The sequence below is a fragment of the Chelonoidis abingdonii genome, chromosome 21 (assembly GCF_003597395.2).
Source record: "Chelonoidis abingdonii isolate Lonesome George chromosome 21, CheloAbing_2.0, whole genome shotgun sequence".
NCBI lineage: Eukaryota > Metazoa > Chordata > Testudines > Testudinidae > Chelonoidis > Chelonoidis abingdonii.
This window is the reverse complement of record NC_133789.1, coordinates 14,131,691-14,153,508: the sequence shown is the minus strand read 5'-3', so window position 1 is coordinate 14,153,508 and position 21,818 is coordinate 14,131,691. Positions and strand designations below refer to the sequence as shown.

At 57.1% G+C, this 21,818-nt stretch overlaps 1 protein-coding gene across 8 annotated transcripts in view; it reads right to left on the bottom strand.

Annotated features, from left to right (window-relative positions):
- The window catches only part of FMNL1 (formin like 1), a 64,997-nt gene that overhangs the window by 18,476 nt on the left and 24,703 nt on the right, over positions 1-21,818 (bottom strand). For 2 of the 8 annotated variants that reach the window (XM_032796917.2, XM_032796918.2), the window contains exons 2-10: positions 20,152-20,235; positions 14,290-14,403; positions 12,726-12,799; positions 11,042-11,125; positions 8,894-9,034; positions 6,197-6,322; positions 5,795-5,903; positions 3,050-3,126; positions 2,508-2,601 (exon numbers count right to left, since the gene is read on the bottom strand). In XM_032796917.2, the coding sequence (XP_032652808.1) occupies positions 2,508-2,601; positions 3,050-3,126; positions 5,795-5,903; positions 6,197-6,322; positions 8,894-9,034; positions 11,042-11,125; positions 12,726-12,799; positions 14,290-14,403; positions 20,152-20,235 (903 nt within the window). The remainder of the gene's footprint in view (positions 1-2,507; positions 2,602-3,049; positions 3,127-5,794; positions 5,904-6,196; positions 6,323-8,893; positions 9,035-11,041; positions 11,126-12,725; positions 12,800-14,289; positions 14,404-20,151; positions 20,236-21,818) is intronic. The other 6 variants (XM_032796920.2, XM_032796925.2, XM_032796919.2 and 3 more) reach the window with 5 other exon arrangements.

Here is a 21,818-nt window from a genome sequence, read left to right as displayed (position 1 = left end):
GCAGTGCTAGGCTGGAGGCCCGGCTAGAAGCGGCCTGGGGCTGCTGGGCAGGACGAGGGGCACTGGCAGTGCTAAGCTAGTGGCAGGGCTAGACTGGGGGGCAGCGCTACGCTGGGGGCCTGGCTAGAAGCGGCCTGGGGCTGCCGGGCGGCACTGGCAGAGCTCATACACAGCCCCTGCCCGTCACTGTCCACCGTGAGCAGCAGCACACTCAGGAGCCCTTCCCTCAGTGTGCAGAGCTGTCTGGGCAGGAAGATGAGGACGGAGCTTTCCCACATGCTTGGCTTTCCCCCCCGAGAGGCAAATCTCCACAGCTGCGTGAAGTGTCCCCGTCCCATCTCCTGCTGCATTAGAACCTCCCTGAGTCAGCCCAGTGGGAGGCGCCGGCAGCACCCGGGCACTAGCCACGCCTGTGAGAACTTCCCGGCTGGCACTGCAGACCAGCACTGAGAGCCTAGCGGAGGAGCTGGGCATTCCCCTCCCCAGGGGCACGGGCGGGACATTGTGCCGTTTCAAAGGGACGACATCCCCTTCCTTCAGAGCTGCGCCGCCACGGGGCGGGGGAGTTTACAAACCCCAACAGCAAGAGGGACGTTTCAGGAGCCCAGAGCAGGCAAGCTGTTCCCCCAGGGACGGCAGACAGGGGGCGGCTAAATGGGAGTGGGAGGGAAGGATTGTGGGCTGGCTCCAAGGTCATTTGAGGGAGATATTCAGAAATGTTTAAGGGAGTTAGGAGCCTGACTCCCATTGATAGCCAATGGGACTGTGCGCCTAACTCCCCTAGGAACTTGTAAAAGATTTCCCCTTCCTGGTTGTATGGGGGCAGGGCTAGACTGGTCATGGGTGGAGATACCATGCTGGTGTAACACACACACCTCCTGGGGGTGGGGCTGTGCCATCTAGCGGCACCAAGACCGCGTAGTGAGAGAGGTGAATGAGTCTGCTACAGCCTTAGCGAAGAGCCAGTTGACTTTTAGCTCATGCTGCAGAGACTCGTGCCCTAAGCTCCAGAGGCCCCCGGTTCAATCCTGCCAGCCGATGACCAAGGTCTGTTGGCGTTACACTGTATCACCTGCTTTCCAGGCAAGGCCCTATGGTCAAAGCCAGGGCCAGGGAGTAGAAGACCTGAGGGCTATTCCTGGCTCTGCCACTGACTCACCATGGAGCCTGGGGTGAGTCCTTTCCCCACTCTGTGCCTCGGTTTCCCCATGTGTAGCGGGATGGGTAACCATGGCCACCCCCCATGGGGTTTACAAGAGTCAATACATCAGTGTCTGGAAAACACCTTGAGACTGCAGCCTAGAGAAGGGTGCTGGATTGTTCCTTGCTACCACTAAGGGCCGGCGCAGAGAGGAAGAGATGGGAAACCTTCAGTACGGCGTCCACCCGATGCCCCCGCTTGCCAGCTGTCAGCCCTGGGCAGGGAGCCACGGAGGGCGGAGGTCACGTTCTGACCCCATTCCAAACGCTCGCACCTGCACATAAGCAGCAGCCAGTGCTGGGGGCTCCCAAGAGGCAGCAATGGCAGGAGGGTTGGTTCTTGCCCTAGCACTGGCAGCAGAGACATGCCCTGCCTATGTCCATCCTGGCTACAGCATGAGGTCCTTGCCCCCCGTTCTGTCTGCAGCCAGGGCATGCTGCGGATGGGAGGGGATAGAGGGGAGCGTGAGGCAAAACACACACAGCTGGTGAGGGGCTGGCTGGTGTGCGGGTGCCCGGTGGGCATGGGGAAATGTCTGTGTATTCTGGGGGGGAGGACTGGCTCCAGGGAGCGGGGCTGTGAAGGAATGTGGCATTGCAGAGGGGAGCCCCTCATCGCCAAGGAGAACCCCTCATGGGCCCAGCCCACAAGGTGTGAGGCAGGGGCTCCTCAGAGAAAGACGTGCTCCATGACGCTCCCAGAGACCCCTCCCGGGCCCACCGCTATGCTCTGCTCAGCTCTGGCCCAGGGAGAGCCGGCTAGGTGCAGCACCCATGCCCCTACGCCTAGGGCACAATGTGGGAGGGGAGGGGTAGCTTGGCCCTGCCCACAGCAGTGATCTGACTGGCCAGAGCCTCAGAGACGGGCTGTGGGGTGCAGCCCTGCGCAGGAGGCGGGGCAGAGAGGTGATTGATCAGGGCTTTCCCAGCTCCGGACGCACAGACACAGCAAGGCGGCACCGAGGGGGCAGAACCAGGCTGCTGAATCATGGAGCATCATTTCCGCTGGCTGCCACTCACGGCCACATTCATTAGTACCTGGCGCATCTCCTCTCCTCTCCTCAGACCTGACCCAGCTGGGGATCAGATGAGGAAACTGAGGCCCCAGGAAGGGCAGGGATTTATCCGAGTTGCACTGAGAGTTGGTGTCAGAACTCGGACTAGGAGGCAGGATTTCCTGGCTCCCACCCCTCGGCCAGGCCCCACCCACATTGCCCCCATCCTCCACCACAGGGGCTCCGAGATCCCCCAGGGCCAGCTGGCTCCTGGGCCCCACCGGCTCTGACCCGATCGCTGGGGGGACCCACCTCTTTGAAGTTGTCGAAGGCAGAGAGGATGATATCGTGCCCTCCTCGGACCAGGCACACGGCGGCCAGCAGCTCCAGGACGAGGGCTTTGGTCCTACAGGGAGAACACTGGGTCTGACTCCGTCCGGGGGCTGCCCCTTCTCTGTGGCACCAGCCACAAGCTGCTCGTCTTCGCTCACAAGCCCCTCCATGGCCTATGCCCCCTCCCTATGGGCTCCTGTTCACTCCGAGGGCCGTCAGCTCCCTGCCAGCCTCCATCGCCCACGTGTTAACCTCTCAAACGACATGACCTGTGCTGCCCTGCGCACTGGGGGGTGCTCCCCGAAACATCAGCAAAGCTGCCTCCTGAACCTCCTTAAATCCCTCCTTTGCTGCGATTCCACAGCTAGGCCAATGCTGACCAGCCCTGCTCGCTGCTTCCTTGTGCTCCTTGATCTGTCTGTCTGCAGCTGTCATCTCTTGTGTCAACTCTCTGGGGCAGGGCCTAGCTTTTTGTTCTGTTTGTACAGCTCCTGGCGCAGCAGGGCCCGAGGGGAGCATACCTTGGGTTCTTGTTGTTCAGGCTCAAGGTGATCTCGTTGACACAGGCTGGATGGTTCATCACCAGGCTGAATCCAGACTAGGGGGAGAGGCAGGTGTTAGCAGGCTTGGGGCGGATGCCTCTCCTTGCCCTTCCTCCACACGCCCTCTGAAATGCTTGTGTGTCTTTAAGGCAGGACCAGAGGGGCACGGATCGCAGGCCTATCCCACCCAAGATGCTTGGAAGCCCCTTGCCAGCTGCTCTGCTGCCCTGCCAGTCCCCACAGGACCCAACACACCAAGCTGAGCCAGGCCAGTTACAAGGTGTGACGAATTGGGGGTGTTTCTTGGGTTTTCTGTGTTTTCCAGTGGGTTGCATGCAGAAGGAGGGGGACTCAGTGTCGTCCCCAGGTGTTACTGGTTTAATGAGGTGAGGGGAGAGGGAGTTTGTTGGTACAAAGGACTGGAGAGGGACTCAGGACCCTGGCCGATGGCCTGGAGGACGGAGACCCCAGGGACTGGTGACCCGGAGACCCAGCTCAGGAGACACAGCCGGTTCTGGCCAGTGGGAGGACAATGAGCTGCGGAAAGAGGACCCCAGTGACCTGAGCAGCCGGTTCCAGCCAGAGGGGCCAGAGAAGAGCTGAGAGAAGAAGAGACTGAGGCCTTCCTGTTTATGACCCTGTTTACCTGGAGAGAAGACAATGGACAGAGGGGGCTTGAGGCCGGGGATAACACAGGCCCAGCTGGGAAGCAGGGGGGCTCTGGGCTGGAGAGGGGGAGCAGGCAGAGCCCACCTGGCTGCAGGGAGATGGGGATATGTTGTGCTGAGGGAGGCCAGGCCTGAGGCCTTGCGAGTTTCCTGTGCTGTGTTCAACTCTCATAAACCCTCCTGTTTTATGCTGGCTGAGAGTCACTCTGGTCTAGAGAACAGGGTTGCACCAACCCCTTCGGGGGAGGAGATTGTGACATGGGAAGTTCTTAATGTTTGCTCTGAATACTGTGTTGGTGCCTCAGTGTCCCCTGTGCAGTTCTTAAGTATCTGAGTGTTGGATAAGGGTGTGTGATTGGCTGGCAGAGCGAAAGGCCAGTGCACCTAAATGCCGGCACTCTTCTCCTAGCACTGAATGCCTGGGCCTCCTCTGCAAAGGTCCAAACTGGGTTGGAGACAAAGGGATCAGGTGGCCCCTCCTGGCCCGGAAAAGGAGCTGAGCAGAAAGGGTAGGGGTGGAGGGGGTGTGAGTCTGGAGCTTGTGGGGACGAGGGAGTGAAGTGCAGACGTGGGGGTCTGGCTCACTGCTCCCCTAGAATGGACCTGGCCGAGGGGTCCGGTTCTAACTTTGTATCTACAAGCTTCTGTTTAGACCTGTTCCTGTCATCCGAATAAAACCTTGTTAAACTGGCCTGGCTGAAGTCACGTCTGATGCAAAGTGGTAGTGCAGACCCTGTGGCTTCCCCAGACCCCACTGGGCAGCTCGCTGTGAAGTGCACGGAGGGCCCAGAGGATGCGTGAAATGCTCCAAAGGAAAGACCAGGAAGGTAAAGACGTGAGCTCTTGCCCTGACAAAGTCGTTCCCAAGGGGAGAGGCCCCCAAAAGTCCTGCCTGGCTGGTGGGGAGCAGTTCCAGAGCATCGCCCAGGGACTCTGTGACAGGAGGCCTGGGGGGTCCAGAGCACGTGGACTCCCTAAGGGGCCCACAGCAGAGACAGACGTGCTGAGGCTCAGAGAGGTGCGGCTCCAGGAGGTGGAGAGGCCTGACCCTGAGAGAGAGTGGATCCCCGAGAAGGGCTGTCATACTGAAAGGGGCACCCCCCACGGACTGCACAGGGCGGTGAGTGGGCACGATCTGTGAGTCCGTGACACAAGGACCCCAGTGAGGAGCAGCTGATGCCATGGAGAGAGAGGAGAGAAACCATAGCACTCAGGGGTCTCCACTATGGACCAGGCCCTCAGGCTCAGAGCCACCGGGACATCAGGAGGGGCCACAGGGACAACAGCTGGAGGCAGAAGGAAGGACATAACTGGAGGGAAGGAAAGGAAGGGAGAAGAAGAGGATGAAGGGGGGATACTGGAGAAAGGAAGGCAGGGGAGAGCAGGAATGTGGCTGTTAGGTCACATTCACGTTTCAGGCCCCCATGCGGTGGGATTGACCCTTTGGTCAGCACAGCCCACCCTGGAACCACCGCCCCGGGGTGCTGGGTGGAACCTGCACTCACCTCCAACCCTCAGACTGGGAGGTCACTGGCCTGGGCTGGAGATGAATCAAACAGGAGACCCCAGCACCACCTGAGCTCCCAGCACCGTCTCCTGTAGGGACCCCACAGATTAAATGGAGGAGGCTGCTGGCACTGTGCCTCTGGGGTCCCTCCATTCTCCCAAGTCCCAGGTGGCTGACGGAGTCCGGGCCAGCGCTGAGTGGGTGATTTCCCTCAGACTGTCCCGGAGGTGCAGCACTCGGTAACAGCTGGGGACAGCAAGGCCCCAGGGGTTGCTCACAGCTAAGCAGGGCCCACACTGAGCAGGCAGATCATAACACCAGACACGTCTCTCACCGCCTGGCTGCTAGGAAGGGCGAGGGGCTCCCTGCCCCAGAGTGGTGAGGCTCTGCTCTGCGGTGCCTGGACAGCCGCATAGAGCAGGACCCAAGCCTCCCTCTCTGCACAAGTCTCCCACCCCACAGCGAATTGCCTTTCTGGCGAGCGCAGTGGCTGGGGACCAGTGCCTGGCCCCCCGCAGGGCCACGCTCAGGCCATTGCCTTGCCCCCACCTGGTAGTTCATGATGGCGCGTAGGCACATGATGCAGAGGTGGACGTCGTCCTTCTGGCTGATGATGCGCGAGTTCCGCAGCGCCTTCCTGCTGTGCACCGGGTTGAGTCTGGGCCAAAGGAAGAGAGTGGGTGACGCCAGGGAAAGACTCGGCAGGCAGCACAGCTACAGAAAGCACCGGCTGGGGGCCTGGCTGGCTCAGACTGGAAACGGGGTCCCCTCTGATCCGTCCACAGTCTGCAGCCCCAGACACCCCACCCCATGGGCTGTCTTGGCAGACAGGCTGACGACTGAGTGGGCTGGGCGCTGCCTTGAGGCTGGCCGGGGAGAGCGAAGGGCATTGGCCCGACCCAGTCTGCACCCTAGCAAGTTGCTAATCTCAGATGGCTGCTGGAGGCTCACCGGGGCGCATAGGAGTTCATAGGTGGCCTGGGATTACTCTCCTGATCGCTCCAAGGGGTGCTGGAGGGAACGCTTGGGTGGACTTGTTGAAAGAATGTGTGGATCTGCTGGTTCAAGTGGCAGCACCTGAAGGAGGATTACAGCCTGCAGGACAGGAGGGAGAAACAGTACTTGATGGGGATACGCCCTCCTTGGAGGCACATGGCAGAATGGAACGGCGGGGGCTTGGCGGCCTCTCCGGGGCACAGGCAGACGGCCAGGAGGCCTGAGTGCCCAGCACGCAGCAGCGGAGCAAGGCCAGGCCGTTCAGTCAGCACCACGCTCTTCTTACAGGCTGCTAGAGGGCCCAGGGCCTGGATCTTCCTTGACTTTACCACCAGGCCCTGCCCATCACACCTCCGATCTTTGCATGCAGGGAACTTCCTTTGCCTTTCCATGGTCACATTTCAAACTATCCAGTCCCTAAAGAGGGTCCCTGCCTTGTCACTGCACCAATGGCTGCTCCCTCACATCTCTGCCCCGCAGAGCGGATGGCACAGGCTGACAGCCCCGCAGCCTACAGGGGCACAGCCTCCAGGGGCACATGTACAGGCTTTAAGCCAGTAATTCTGGGTTGGGTTCCTGAGCAGTCACTGCAGGGAGCAGTCGGGTGAGCAGGGAACTCAGTATGTCTCTACTGATTCTTAAGGGGAATTTCTGCTCTGGAAATCAGCTGGCAAAGTGCCTGAGGTGCCATGGCTATCGTCTCTCTGGTTTCCATGCCCAGTGTGCTGTGGTTAGGTGATTATTTAGCTGCCAGCCTTGCAAACACACCCGGGGGAGGGGGAGAGGGGCAGGCCAGGTTCTTTCTTCCTTGCACATCACCACGAGCGGCCAAGGCTCCGCAGGCCAAAATAGGCCCTCGGCACCACCTGCTCACAGGGGCAATTCTACGCATGCACAAAAGGCTCCTCCCCCTGACTAGACAGGTCCCGCAGCGCTACTGGGGTCAGACTCTGGCTCTCCCCTGCCACATGTGGCTGGGCTGACCCCATGGGGCCAATGGGATCAGACTGCGGCTTGCTCCCCCCATGGCTAGGCTGGTCTCACAGGACCAGTGGGGTCAGACCCACCCCACCCCCGGGACTGGGCTGGCCCACAGGGGTAACAGGAGTAACAGGAGGTCTGACTGCACACACACAGGGATCATGAAGCAGCACCGTAAGACGACCTCATGCATGACTAGAAACAGAACTGGGAAGCGATGCTAGAGCCTGACCCCAAGCTCCAGGAACGCTGGGGCAGACGGCAGCGCCAAATCTCCACCCTCTCCGAGAGTGAGCCCTGGTTACCTACCGTGAGACACGGCCCAAGGGAAGCGTGCAAAAGAAGCCTGTGGTTAGAATGTGGGAGGGGAACGGGCATGCACAGAGCCACATGAGGTGAGTGGGCTTTGAACTAGAACTGTCTGTCATCAGTCTGGATCAGAACCAGGCAGAATCAGCCTCCTTAATGTCCACTTTTAACATTTCACCTTGTTTTCAGATCCACAAGATTTTGACCTATTGTCCTTTTAGGCCTCACAACCCTACCCTGTGCTAGCATCCTGATGGGGAAACTGAGGCACAGGTCACATGGTGAGTCAGGAGCAGTCAGGGAGAAGGGATGCTTTAGTGGTCAGGGCATTAAGTTAAATTCCCTGCTCTGCTACAGACCTTGTGTGTGACCTTGGGCAAATCACTTAGTTTTGCTATGCCTGAGCTGGGTGAAATGGGGACAATGGCACTTCTGTCACCTGGGGCTGCTGAGGAGAAATACGTTAGAAGAGGCCAGTGGTAACAGATAAGTAATTACGATAATTTCTCAGGGACAGAATCTGGATTCCTGGCACTAGGTCCCCTGCATTAGACAGCCTGTGCTTCCTGGGGCCGGGGCTGGGGGTGTAATTCAGGTACAGCTGTTCTCTGGGTCACCAAGCTCCATGTTTATCAGTTTAGGGGGAAGTTATTAGAGACCCCCCCCCAGATTACCGTTTACGCACACTTGGCCTTCTGGCCAACATCAGATCAGTGCAGTTTCTGGTGGTCCTCTAGTGGCTATAGCCCTGACCCTGCTGTGCAAGCATCACTCAGCCACAGCCAACACACTCAGAACTCGAGGAATGGTGCTGGGCAGTTATTTCTTGGTGGTGGTGGTTTTTCTTAAATTTATTTTTATTTTAATTGTGAAAAATTTCAAACGGCTCCATTATTCCCTGACCCTCACCAAGCTGTTAGCCTCAGTAATATCCTGCAGCATGGAGTGCCCCGAGTTAAATATATGGTATGCGAAAAAGGAAAGGTGGCAGGGAGAGGGGCGACTTCCTCAGCCCAGCAGCTCCAGGCTGTACTGACTCCAGATGGGCAGTGTGTCAGCGCCAGAGCAACTGAGACAAAGCTGTGTGTGTCACAAGTCGTAAGAGGCCACAATGCAATGATGCCACGGGCGCTTCCACAACGGGGACTGATGTTCTGTTGGGTGCAGGGATGTAATTCTTCCCCACTGGGAGCTGGGCACCTCCCTCCTGGCCCAGGACAGAATCAGGCCCACGAGCTGCAGCCTGTTTGCTTGGCCAGAAGAACCCAGACCAGAGCTGCCCACTCGCAATGGCCTCTCCTCCGGTATCTCTGAGCAGGGTGGGAGTGCTGACGGGTGTCCCATGCTGGCTGCATGCATTACCTGATAGTCAGGTTCCTCGCTTTGGAGGAGCCCTGTGTGGGGGACGAGGAGTTGCTCTTGCTGAGGTCCTCCATGGATCTGTCCGGGGACTTGCCCTTGTCAGAGCCTGGGCTCCCGTTATCTGCGCTCTCCATATTGTACCTGGAGCCACACACGTGAAGACAGACGTGTGAGTCAGCAGAATATAGTGAGGCCTCGTATGAGGCAGCAGGATCCCGGCCAGTGGTGGAGGAAGGGCAGACCCAGCGACGGAGCACAGTGAGAGGAGGTCCCCCCGCATAGGTATCTCGCAGCTCCTCGGCAGAGGCTCCCACAACTCGAGCCGGGGGTGGGGGTGTGGGGGGATGAGACTGCCCAGCCCAGCTCTCACTCCTCTGGGACTGCAGAGACTGGCCCACACCAGCTTGCTCCCCAGCCGGCCTCCAGCCCCCACAGCCCAACGCTATCACTCAGCCGGCCAGAGCCACACTTAGCCACACACACCTCAGGGCAGATACTGCTGCCACCACAGCCCTGCATGGCCCCACACATGCCCCCAGGGACCAGCAACGCCACCACGGATGGTTATGCGTAGAAAGTGCACTGTCATCCCGCAAGCAGACCATGCGGGCACAGGGGTCTGAGGTCAGGGAGGTTTAACCATCTGTCCCAGGTAGGTTAATCATGGAACAGCAACCAGCCCTGGGCGCCACGGGCCGGCCCTGAGGCAGCAGGTTGAGGGAGTGGAAACGGACGGGCTTTTAGGGAGATCTTGGCAAGCGGCAGAAATTTCAGCACCCAGGACAGGGACGGACGAGGGGATGGGGAGGGGTGACATTTGTTAAGGGTTTTCATAGATTTTAAGGCCAGATAGAATCATCTAAGTCTGTCCTCCCACCTAGCACAGGCCACAGACCCTCCCCCAGGGGAGCCAGCACGTCTTGAGCTGGAGCATGTTTCTCAGCCTTTGCCGGTTGGCAACCCCGTCTCTGAAGCCAAAATCTGTGCAGCCCCCCTCAGCGTGTACCACAGAACGGTCTCAGCCCACCCTGCATTTCGGCAGGGGGCTGGCCCGTGCGGTGCTGTCTAGCCCTGCGGGTCTGTGAGCTGGGCATGTTCCCAGAGGCGGGCACAGCACACTTGACCCTGAAGGCTCGGGGTGTGTGAGGGGAGGGGGATAAGACTCTGCTTTAGATGGTACCAAGGTGCCTGGCCACCCCCAATGGCTTGAGCAAAGCTGTCAGGCCAGTCTTAATCTAAACACTCCCAGGGATGGAGAATTTACCCTGTCCCTAGGGAGGCTGGTTAATCACCCTCCCTGTGAGCAACTGGCACCTCCTTTCTAGTCGGAGTTTGTCTGGCTTCAGCTCCCAGCCCTTGGGTCTCATTCTACCTGGCTCCTCTGCTCTCAGAAACCTGCTCCTGGCCAAATGGAGCCGAGGGAGCCCCGCTCGCACAACCCCAGATCCCACTGGCCTCCCATGGAGAGCTGGGGCCAGAGCCCTGATGTCGCAGGGGCCAGGCTCGTGTGGCCCCTCCCCTCCCATGCACAGGCCAGGACAGGCAGCTACAGCTGTCGTGTGTGTGGGAAAGTCGCTTCAGGGAAGGGCACGTGGAGATCAAGCTTCTTTTAATGAAATGCGACAGGGCGGAGCCACCAGCACCAGGTGACCCACCAGCCCCCCGTGGGCCCCGGTCTGGCACCTGTGGTCTAGGCCAATGTGCTGCCCCACGCCTGGGAGCTGCCCGCGGTGGGGCTTTTTGCACTAGAGGCTGGCACTCCTTGCTGCCAGGAGGCACAGACTGGTGCACTGGTAGATATGGGCGCCCTAGACTGTGGCTCTTGGCCCTGCTCTCCCGGGAGGCTGCTTTCAGGGACTCATTCCCAACGAGCCGTAAAGAAAGCCAAGGGGCCGCCTCCCCCCGCTCACAAGCTGCTAGTGAGGGATGCAGAGGCAATGTAGCCAAGTGGCCGAGGTTCAGAGCCAGGGCCTGTTAACGCAGGAGCAGGGCTCTCATGAGCATGGTGCTCAGGCAGGTCTCCCACATTAGTCACAGGTCCGACTCACGTGCTTACAGCTCGGCACTGCGGCACTGGTCTGATGCAGGGCCAACCCATCCCAGAGCCCTCCCCTCCCCGGCGGGGCACAGGGCTCAGCAGCAACTTACGTGACGGCGCACTGGGCGAAGGCGAGGTATTCCAGCAGAACGTCCAGCCCCTTGTTCTCCTCATTCAGGAACTCCTGCACCCAGCTGGGGGAGAGGAGGTGCGTTAGCCAGGGAGATCAGGCAGGGACGGCCCAGCTGCATCCCCATCCTCACGCCCGTTTCTCTTTTCTTCCCTTTGCTTCCTTTCCAACCGTCTCTCCCCTCCCCTCGGGCCGCAGAGGCCCAGCGCTGTGGCTACCCCTGCTCAGACTGAACACAGCTGTAAAGGGGAGCCCAGGGGCAGTTCACCCAACGCTGCTCTGCACGAGCCAGTGGGCAGTGGCAGAGTGGGCTGGAAGCACGCTGCCTCTGCCCCGCTCACACACTAGCCACAGCCCTGGGATTAAGTAATCTGCTCCCTTCCTAGAGCTGTGCGGGGACTCGCCCACGGCCAGGCAGGGTGTCTGTGGCAAGGCTGGGAATGGCCCTCAGGTTTCCTAAGTCTCAGAGCCCAATGCCTGAACCCCCAGACCCACCTTCTTGCTCTCCCAGAAACCCTCCGCTTGTCTCCTGCTTGGCTGCTGTCACCCTCACCCCATCCATGCTCCTCTGCCCACGCCATGGGTAGAAGGCAGACACCTGCTCTCAACAGGACCTGCTCACAGACGCCTCCAACTGCCTCCATTGCTCTGAGACATGACTGGCTTTGGGCCAGGCCCCAGACGACACCAGACAGCCCCAGCCCCACGATCAGGGAGGGACACTGCTCATCTGCTTTTGCCCCATGCTCAGATGACAGTATGGATGTTCCAGTTCAGTGCTGGGTCCCAGTGGGTTTGCCCCAGAGCACGGGGGTAGATTTAGCATTAGACATACTCCAGATCACCCTGGCAGGGCAGACGCTGGGCCGGCAAGGCCTCAGTGCCCATTCCCACCCAGTCTGTGTCTGATCCTGAGAGTCCGTTACATGCTGCACTCCAGGTAACTTCAGAGAGGCTTCTGCACAAAGCATGGGGCCACAGAAGTGCCAGTGTGGACACAAGAACAAAGGGATATAAACTGCCCATCAACAAGGTTAGGTTTGAAATGAGGCAATGCTTTCTAACCAGCAGAGGAGTGAAAGTCCCATCTCCACCCAGACTTGCACCTGTTCTAGATCTTCCATGATCCAGGTGTGGCTGGTAGACAGCCAGAGGCCCACGAAAGCCTGACCACCAAAGTCATGAGATTGTCACAGTGGGATGGTAGCACTGAGGCAAACTCAGTGCGGCCAGCCCTAGTTCCCCACAGTTCTCACCCCTCCCAGACACGGCACGACCATTATGGCATCTGAAAGCCAAGCAGAGGAGAGCAGCAGATGGTGCATGGCAGGAATGCATCACTGATGGGTCTTGAACCAGGGACCTTTGTACTCAAAAAAACAGCACCTCTGCTGCTGGAGTCAAAGCAGACCTCCGGCTAGCATTGATAGCAGCTCCTCCTTCTTGCCTCCTTGTAGGCCTGCAGTGATTAGCAGGCAAGAGTGTAACACCCCTTGTCTGCTCACCCAGTTGGCACAGCCGCCAATTAAAACGCAGACCTGCAGCCCTCAAAGCACAAGCCTTATCACCAGGGTTGAGTCACTTGCAGGCTGGGAGTGGCCACTAGAGGGAGACAGTCATCTGCACGACCCCCGGACATTAGCACGTGATCCATAGATACTCACCGGATATAGTTGGTCCTCAGCGAGATCTCCAGCTCTCGGAGCACCTGTGTGGACTCCTGCACTCGCCTCTTAAACTGCGTTTCAAAAAGCAAAGGGGTGTTAGACAGATCTGCAACATCACTGGCCAGGCTGCAGCCTCATTTCTCGTTTACCATCTGTGTTAACTCCAGATAACCTCCAGAGCAGTGATTTCCAACGTTACTGGTCCAAGTACCACCCTCGGAAAACAGCTGCTTGCCTTCCCTCAGGCCAGCATCTCCTTTCTGTGCACAGTTATTTTAGGCCTTAACAGACTTAAGTATTTACAGAGTCAAAGTGAAATAAGTTTCAAATTTGGCTGGTGGAGATCTGCCTGGGGAAAACTAGAAGAGAAGGGCTTTTGGCTGGGGGTGCCTGGGGGAGGGCTACAGGATGTGAGGTTTAAAGGGCGTTGGACATTTTGTGACTCAATGGTTTTTCATCAGAAAATGCCAATCTGTTAAATCCCAAACTTTTCACAGGAATATCCCAGTTTCCATTAAACTTCTGTAAGGAAGGTTCGTCAGGCCCAGGATGGAATTTTGAGTCAAAATGAGAGAGACGCAGCTCCAGTCTGGAACAGCCTGACTCAGAACAGGCCCTGCGATCTGGAGCCTGGGACTGTCACATCCCAGGGGAGTGCCCTGACCTCAGGCTACTGGCTGTTCTGGGATGGATGGAGGGAGGGTGTCTCTCTGAGGTTTTTCCACACAAAAAACTTCAAAAAGTTGCAGTTTCATCTCGATGCAGAACAGGAAAGTTCTTGAAATCAGGAAAAGTTGTGTGAGCTGGGAATCCCGCTTCCCGCCAGCTGTAATGAGGTTAGACTGTGGGAAGGGGCGCTGGTGGGGCGTGACGGAGTGGACGTGTAAAAGAGCAGGGAGGGATAGGAAGCTGGGGGACCTTTGGCTGGAAATGAGGGGGCCTCACCTGACATCAGGCAGCTCCAGCTCCGATTCACCCTTCCCATTTCCTCTGCCCTGGTCCCTGGACTAAACTCCTTCCTCGCAGCCAAGGGATTCCACAGCCTTCCTCCTAAGGGCTGTGCTGTGACTCAGCCCATCAGTATCCAGCTGCCAGCCCCGCTCCAGGGAGCCTCCTCTGCTCCCCCACTTGGGCCCCCACTGAGCCTTGGGGGCTGTTCTGTGACTTAGGCAGGCTCCCCAGTCTCTCTTCTGGGTCCCAGCCCAGGGAACCTCTCTCCTGGGCTGCTGCGCCCCTGTAATTCTGCTCTCTCTCTCCTCCTGGGAGCCAACCAGCCAGGAGGTAGCCACCTGATGGACACCTGACCCCAACCTCCAGCTAGTCCGCTGCGCCCTGCACTACCAGTGTCCTTGAAGGGCTCATGGCATGAAGAGGGGTTGTCTGGTCCAGGCTCCCCTCCCCCCTACAGAGGACAGACCCCCCTGCTACCAGGCACCACTTCCGACAGCTCCTGTGCCCTTGGGGTGCACGTACCCCTGTTCGGGGACCTCAGCTCTCGACCGCGGTACAAAAGCTAAGGGGCAGCAAAGGAGAGAGGAGAATAAAAGGGGGAGGATAATACCGCCATGGCAATCAGCCAATTGGAGGTCACCTTTCTGCTGACTCCGCCCGTATCCAAGTAGCTCTTCAGTTTCTGGATGTACGCAGAGGGGGGGTTCTTGACCTGGAACCGTTCCTGCAAGGAGGGGGGAGAAGGGAGCTTCCTCAGACGATGGAGGAGAACACGCAGCCCTGAGCACTGATGCAACGTGTGCGCACCCGGGCGAGCACCCACACGTGAGCGGGGCGCTGAGGAGACTGCAGGGGTCTGAGCTGTGCATGAGAAACAGCTGCATAAGGCAGGGAGAGAGACTCGCTCTTCAGAAGTGACCCGCTGCCCAGGTCGCCTGCCACCGGGAACTAGCCAGATGGGGAATTGGTGGCTTTACAGAGAAAGGATGTTTGCCAGGATCCGGCAGGATTTCGATGCTGAGTGGCGGCGAGTGAAGTGGCCTGGCTCAGAACTCACAGCCAGCCCTCTTCTTTAGGGCACCACGCCAGGCTCAGACAGACACCGGTCATCACACACACATCGGGCATTGGGGTGGGGGAGTGCCACAGGGACCCTCCCCAACTCGGAAGCTACATCAGCTGCCTGTGATAGCCCTGCAGTCCCCTGCCCCAGACCACACCCTCTAGTCCAGTCTCCTGTCTCGTCACCTCCAATGTCAGTCCTGCCCAGCCAAGGATAAGCACTGCCCAGAGCTGGATGCTCTGTAAACCCCACCTGCCACGCCTATTATAGAGCCCCACACCTTCCTATTCCCCTCCAACCCAGCAGCTCAAAGCTCTTTACACGCACTCCTCCATTAAGCTGCACATGCCCTGACCATGAGCTAGGTGAAAATTATCCCTATTTTACAAAGTGGAGAAATTAAAGGACTTGCCGAAGGACAAGTTTGTGTCAGCGGTGGGATTAGAACACATATCTCCTGGTGTCCAGTCCTGTGCATAACCACAGACCAGCTTCCTCATCCCATGATATAGCACCAGGCTGCCTTCCTCCCCCGTATGGCCCAGCATTGGGCCTTCCTCCTCCCTGGGGCACAGTGCTGGGCCTGCCTTCACACCCGCCCCAAGGGCACAGCACTGGGCCTGCCTCCCTCCCCGCCCCCAGGCACAGCACTGGGCCTGCCTCCCCTCCCCACCCAGGCGCAGCACTGGGCCTGCCTCCCCCACACCCCGGGCACAGCACTGGGCCTGCCTCCCTCCTCCCTCCCAGAGCTGGGCCTGCCTCCACCCACAGTAGAATATTGTGCAAGAAGGACTGTTGCCTGGCACCAGCTGGTGAGCAGAGGGCCCATCAATCAGTCGCTACCAGTGTCACTGCAGATACTGGGCACAGAGATGTTAACTCTTTTTAAGAAGCTGCTTGTCCTAGGGCCCGTCTACACTGCAAACATACAGGGACCTAGTTCTGCCTCTGGGGCATGACAAATCCACACTGCTGAGAGAGATTGCTATGAGGACCTAACCCTGGAGCAGACCGCACTAGGTCCACAGAGGGGTTCTTCCATGTACCTAGCTACTGCCCCACCCTCAGGGAGGTGGATTAACTACAGTCAGGCCATGTTGACACCACAAAATTACATCGGCATCCAGCCACTGCAGTTAGTAAATTGCTTGTGCGTGCACACTTGGCTCCTTGGGTCAGTGGTGCACAACCTCACCAGTAGCGCTTGGACATCACTGTGGGGCATTATGGGACAGCTCCTGAAAGCCGGCATCTGTCTGTGTAAGTAACAGTCCACACTGACACTGTGTCCACCTAAGTACAGCAGCTGTGACTCTCCACCGCTCGAGGAAGTGGTGTTACTAAACCGGCGTAGAGAAGCACTTACTTCAGCAGGACTCACAGTTAAGGGAAGACACTTCCACGGTTAGGTTGACGGAAGGCAGCTTATGTCATCCTAACCATGTGGCTAAGCAGCAGTTCTGCAGAAAAGGACCTGGGGATTACAGTGGACGAGGAGTTGGATATGAGTCAGCAGTGTGCCCTTGTTGTCAAGAAGGCTAACGGCATATTGCACTGTATTAGTAGATCAAGGGAAGTGATTAGTCTCCTCTGTTTGACACTGCTGAGGCCATATCAGGAGTACTGAGTCCAGTTTTGGCCCCTCCACTACAGAAGGGATGTGGACAAATTGGAAAGAGTCCAGCAGAGGGCAACAAAAATGATTAGGGGGCAGGGGCACATGACTTACAAGGAGAGGCCCAGGGAACTGGGATTGTTTAGTCTACAGAAGAGAAGAGTGATGGGGGATTTGATAGCAGCCTTCAATTACCTGAAGGGGGGTTCCAAAGAGGATGGAGCTCGGCTGTTCTCAGTGGTGGCAGATGACAGAACAAGGAGCAATGGTCTCAAGTTACAGTGGGAGAGGTTGTAGAACTGATGAACGAAATTGTTTTTAATTGTTCACTTTATTAATGTAACTTCATAAGTAAAGTTTTATGAATGAAACAACAGTCATTCATAAAACCGGTTTCCCCAGTAACTGGCTAATTGACCATTAAGATGCTTGTTAAGAGCCATAGCTGTTCAGCCAGTTGCCGTTGTAAGTTTCACAGTCAATCCAGTTCCTGCTTAAATCACTAAGACTTGCACTGTTTCAGTATTGTAACTTCTGCTTACTGTTTGCCATTCACTACACTTGTCTACATGGTAACTCAAACTTCTTTTTAAAACACTCACTCCATTTTGTAAAAGCTTGCTGCAACCTTCAGTTATGCAAAACTCGGCTATAATCTTATTAGTTAATTTAGATGTGTGAATGAGGTATGTATGAATGATGGAATCAACCTCTGGCACCAGCCTGTCCTGATGAAATAAAGTTCAAATACCAACGGCTGAAGATGCAGACAAGAGCCCTAACAAAGTAAAAAGAGTCCACCCTAAAAAGAAAAGGTACAATAGAAGGAAGATCAAAGCCAGGTCTGAGGCTTAAAGTCCTGTCTGCAATTGACAGGTGATCAGTCACACCGAACCCAGAGGTGGCATGACACAGCAAGACCTATAGACTCTGGATTCAAACTAAAGCCTACAAAATGATGGGTGAGATGGAAGACTTTAGAGGGTAACATTGTGCTGCCAACATGGGAGAGCAGACCCAGCCTTTCCTTGTGCCCGGCTTTCGTGGCCAGTTAGCCCCCATGAGCTACGAACCCAAGCTGCGAAATCAAGCCACGAACTCAAGCTATGTCCAGGACTGGTAACTATGCAGCAGCTGCAGAACATCTGATGTGTAAATGTGTATGTGTGTGTGTGTGTGTGTATAGGTATTAGATATTAGTTATTGGTCATAAATCAAATTGTGTTATCATAATAAATGTGGCATCTTTGTCTTGCCCCCTGAAACGATCCTGTATAGTTTTGTCTACATAACAAGGTCTAGGTTGGATATTAGGAAACACTATTTCACTAGGAGGGTGGTGAAGCACTGGAATGGGTTACCTAGGGAGGTGGTGGAATCTCCTTCCTTAATGGTTTTCAAGGTCAGGCTTGACAAAGCCCTGGCTGGGATGATCTGGCTGGGAATTGGTTCTGCTTTGAGCAGGGGGATGGACTAGATGACCTCCTGAGGTCTCTTCCAACCCTGATATATTCTATGTAGACCAGGCCTGATGGGAGAGCCCCTGCTGTTACTGTCAACACTGCAGCACTACCACCCTTCGTAACAGAGACGTATGTTTCTCTAATGATGATCCATCTATGGGGCTCGAACTGGGACCACTGGATTTAAAAGCATGAGCAGCTAGTGCTTGAGCCACACTGCACTGGCCTGGGTTAGGCATCAAGATCCCCTTTCATCCAAATGCCTCAGGACTTCTCCTTCCTGGTATATCGATGGGGTAACTGAGGCAAAAGGAAGGGAAGTGACTGTAGCAGAGCAGAACAGTCCTGGGGACAGAGGCTGGCACACAGAGGTTTGAAAACAGGCTCTTCTATCCAGCAGAGGAAGGTGTAACACGATCCAATGGCTGGAAGTTAAAGCCAGACAAATTTACACTGGAAATAAGGTATAAATTTTTAGCAGCGAGGGTAACTAATTGTTGGAACAACTTTGCAAGGTGGATTCTCCAATCCTGACAATTTTTAAATTAAGTTGGGACGTTTTTCTAACAGATCTGTCCTGAGGATCACTGTGGGGCAGGTGTCTGGCCTGTGCGATCCAGGGGATCAGACTGGATGGTCCCTTCTGGCCTTGGGATTAGGAATGCACAAGCCCCCTCCGAGATGCTGGACTCCTGGCAGCCTTGCAGGGCTCCACTGATGGGCAGGAGATGCCTGTGCCCAGTCAGAGCCAGAATCAGGGCCCTGAGGCTCTGGCCATGGAACAAGCCAAGAAGAGCCTGCTCTGCGCAGTATGCCCAGCTGGCATGTGATGACTCCTGCCCCGCACCATCTCCTCAGGGAGTGCATGGCCCAGCTGGCTCAGCAAGCTCCGGTCAGACTCAGGCCCCCGGACCGCAGGCAGGCTAGAGGGGTGATGACACTCATTGCCGCTGCGCAGCCCTGAGACCCCAGAGCAGAGCTCTAGGCTAGGGCCAGGGATGACTGTGCTGGGTGAGCTCCTAGCTGAACAGCCCATGATCCCCATTTATCCAGAGCGCACAGACAGAATGAGTACCAGGGCACTGCGCCCCGACCCTGCAGGGACAGGGAGGTCAGTCTCCATGGCCCACCCAGTCTATGGCCTCTCCGCTGGGCCTGCCATCAGCCCCGATCAGGGCCGGTGGGAGAGCTGCTTTGTCATTCCCTCCATGTCTCCCAGGAGCAGGAGCCAAATTAACTGCCCATCAGGACAAACAAGGCAGCCCTGGGACAGCAATGCCCAGTGGCCACTGCCAACCTGAGTCAGCCTGCGGCCTTGCTGCTCAAAAGCTCAGCATCCCCCTCTGCCCCCGAGCCCCAACCCCCAAACCTGAGGGTTTCATTCAACACGGACCCTCAAAAGCAAAACAAGGAAGTGCAGAGGCTGACTGGTTAAAATATCCAGCCCCTAGCAAAAGCTACCAGCTCCTCTCCCTTCCCCAGGGACGCAGTTGCTCCAGTGAGATGCATCAATTACAGGGTTTTCTGAGGCATTTGATCTTTCACCGGTTTCTAACAACACTCAGCACTTACACGGCGTCTGCAGCCTCAAAGCGCTTGGCAGGCATTAAGAGCCCGATCCGGCAGGACCCCCCCCCCCCCTGAGCTGGATAAGAACTAGTGCACACACATGCCCCTTCCCTGCCCTCTCCTGAAGGCCTCCCAGCACCAACACCGAGCAAGAGGATCAACCCCGGCTTTCTTTGCAGATCACCAGGAATAGGCTACTTGAGCCCGGGCAGAGGCCTCTGGCAGAAAGCCCATCCCTGCAGTGAAGTGAATCTTTCTGTTGATAAGGAACTGACTGAGTGTGGGTGCAGACATGACAGAAGGGGAGAGAAATGACTCATGGAGGAAATGGTGGGATTAGCCTCCTTGGCTTCGGAGGATTCAACCCATCAGATTCCTCTGCAGGCACCTCCAGTGTCTGCAAAGTGCTGGCAGGGAGCCGGCCCTCGGACCATCCCAGCGGGGAGCAGAGGCTACCGGGCCAAATGGAACCTCGGTGGGCTGAAGCAATGAGCGTGACTTCTCCCCGCTCTGGCCCCGCTGCCGTGAGTCATGCTGCAAAGCATCAGACTGAAAGCCTGTGATCAGGTACCAACCTGAGCAATACAGGAAGGGGCCAGGGGGAAGTGTCTGGGTGTGAGTTTCCTGCCGTGAGTGTTGCGTAGCAGTGAGTAATGGAGGGCACTGAATCTCTTGCAGCAGGTGCTAGGGTGGCCGTGGGGGGTGGCATGTGGGTGCCCGCAGCTCCTGGCGACTTCCCTGGATTGGGCACCTCAGTCTTACCTGGTCACAGATCAACTCCCACTTCTTCTCGCTGTCGTACTGGCTAAGCAGCTTCATCTTGTCGGGCGGCAAGTTCATGGAATCCTGCAGGGGAGACAGATGGGGATGAGATAGGAGTGGGCGCCAGAGCGAGTTACATCCCAGCTGCCATGACCATGAGGGAAGCAGAGCCCCTGTGTGGGGAGGGCTGAGCCCGATCCATCTGTCTGTTTAGGCCCAACCTGGCCAATGCAGGGTCCCTTGCATCCCAGGTATCTGGGTGATGTCACCTCATCTTCCTCCAGTGCCCTGGACCCAAGGGGCTGGGCTCAGGTCTCCACCCTCCTACCAGCATTGCATCTCTGCCACCCGACCCCAGCCCACCCTTCCACCTCCAAGGACGGAGCCCCTGAGCTCCAGCCCCATGTCAGGAAGTGGTTGGGTTGCTCCATCACCAACCAGAGCTGCCAGGACTGGTCAGGTCTCAGAGAGACAGACTTCCAGCTCAGCACAACCCTGGCACAGACACAGTCTGTCCTGGACAGGTGGAGACCTCCAACATCCACTTTAGTGTCTGGTTGCAGAACAAGAGGCTTCAGCCTATGGTGTCCTGAGGACTCCCCCCTTCAGTGCTCCTCACCACCAACCCAGGAGTTTCCCCCTTTCGGGATTTGCACTGCGCATGGTGCCAGGGGGGGGACAGGGCAGAACCAGAGTAACTTGCTCAGTGCTGTGGTGATGCCTGTGCAGCACATAAGAATCCGTAAAGTCAAGTCAAGTTTCAGTGCAATGATTTCAGCTCTCCATCGCCAGTCCACAAGCCCAGACCCCCTCTGATGACGTGTTTTAACTGGGGGCCTCTAGATGCTTTAGAATCAGCTACTCAAGCCTCACAGCTTGGCCCTGCCTGGTGCGTCAGTATCGTTATCTCCCATTTTATGAATGGGGAAACTGAGGCATGGATGGGGGCTGTGATTTGCCCAAGTCCTCACAGGGAGCGACTGAGTGGGTTGTAGAACCCAGGAGTCCTGGCTCCCAGCCCCCAGCTGCATTAAATGTGGTTACCGCTCTCCCTCCAAGAGACCACGTGGGAGCCGTGTGCAGCCGCGTGATGGGTCTCAGCCCATGAAATCAGTGTCTGTTTACAGGCATGAGCTCAGCGGCAGGATGTTGTGCGCTGTGGTGTTCCCAGCACTGATGTTGCTCAAGCTCCTTCCTGCTTCTCCATCCCACGGCAGTCGGTTTGGGCCCGATCTGGAAAGATGGGGTGCCAGCGAGGGCCCTGGGCAGCTCAGCCTATCCCAGGATCGGTAGGGTGACCAGATGTCCTGATTTTATAGGGACAGTCCCGATTTTGGGGTCTTTTTCTTATATAGGCTCCTATTACCCCCCACCCCCGTCCCAATTTTTCACATTTGCTGTCTGGTCACCCTAGGGATCAGGCCTCTCGTGTGCTAATTGGGCACAAACGGTTGGCTTCTCCAGAGGCTGCCCTGGTGTCGCGTGTGCAGCAACAGGACGTGACGTCACTTCCCCTTTCCAAACAGGTAGCACGGGGGACTTCACTTCTCCTTATGCTCGGCTGTGCTGGGGGAGGGCTCAGGCCTGACGAAATTCCACGATTCGCAGCTCGCTCACTGAGTGCTGGTGCCGGGACCCAGCGAGGAAGCCATCAGGCCAAAATCCTA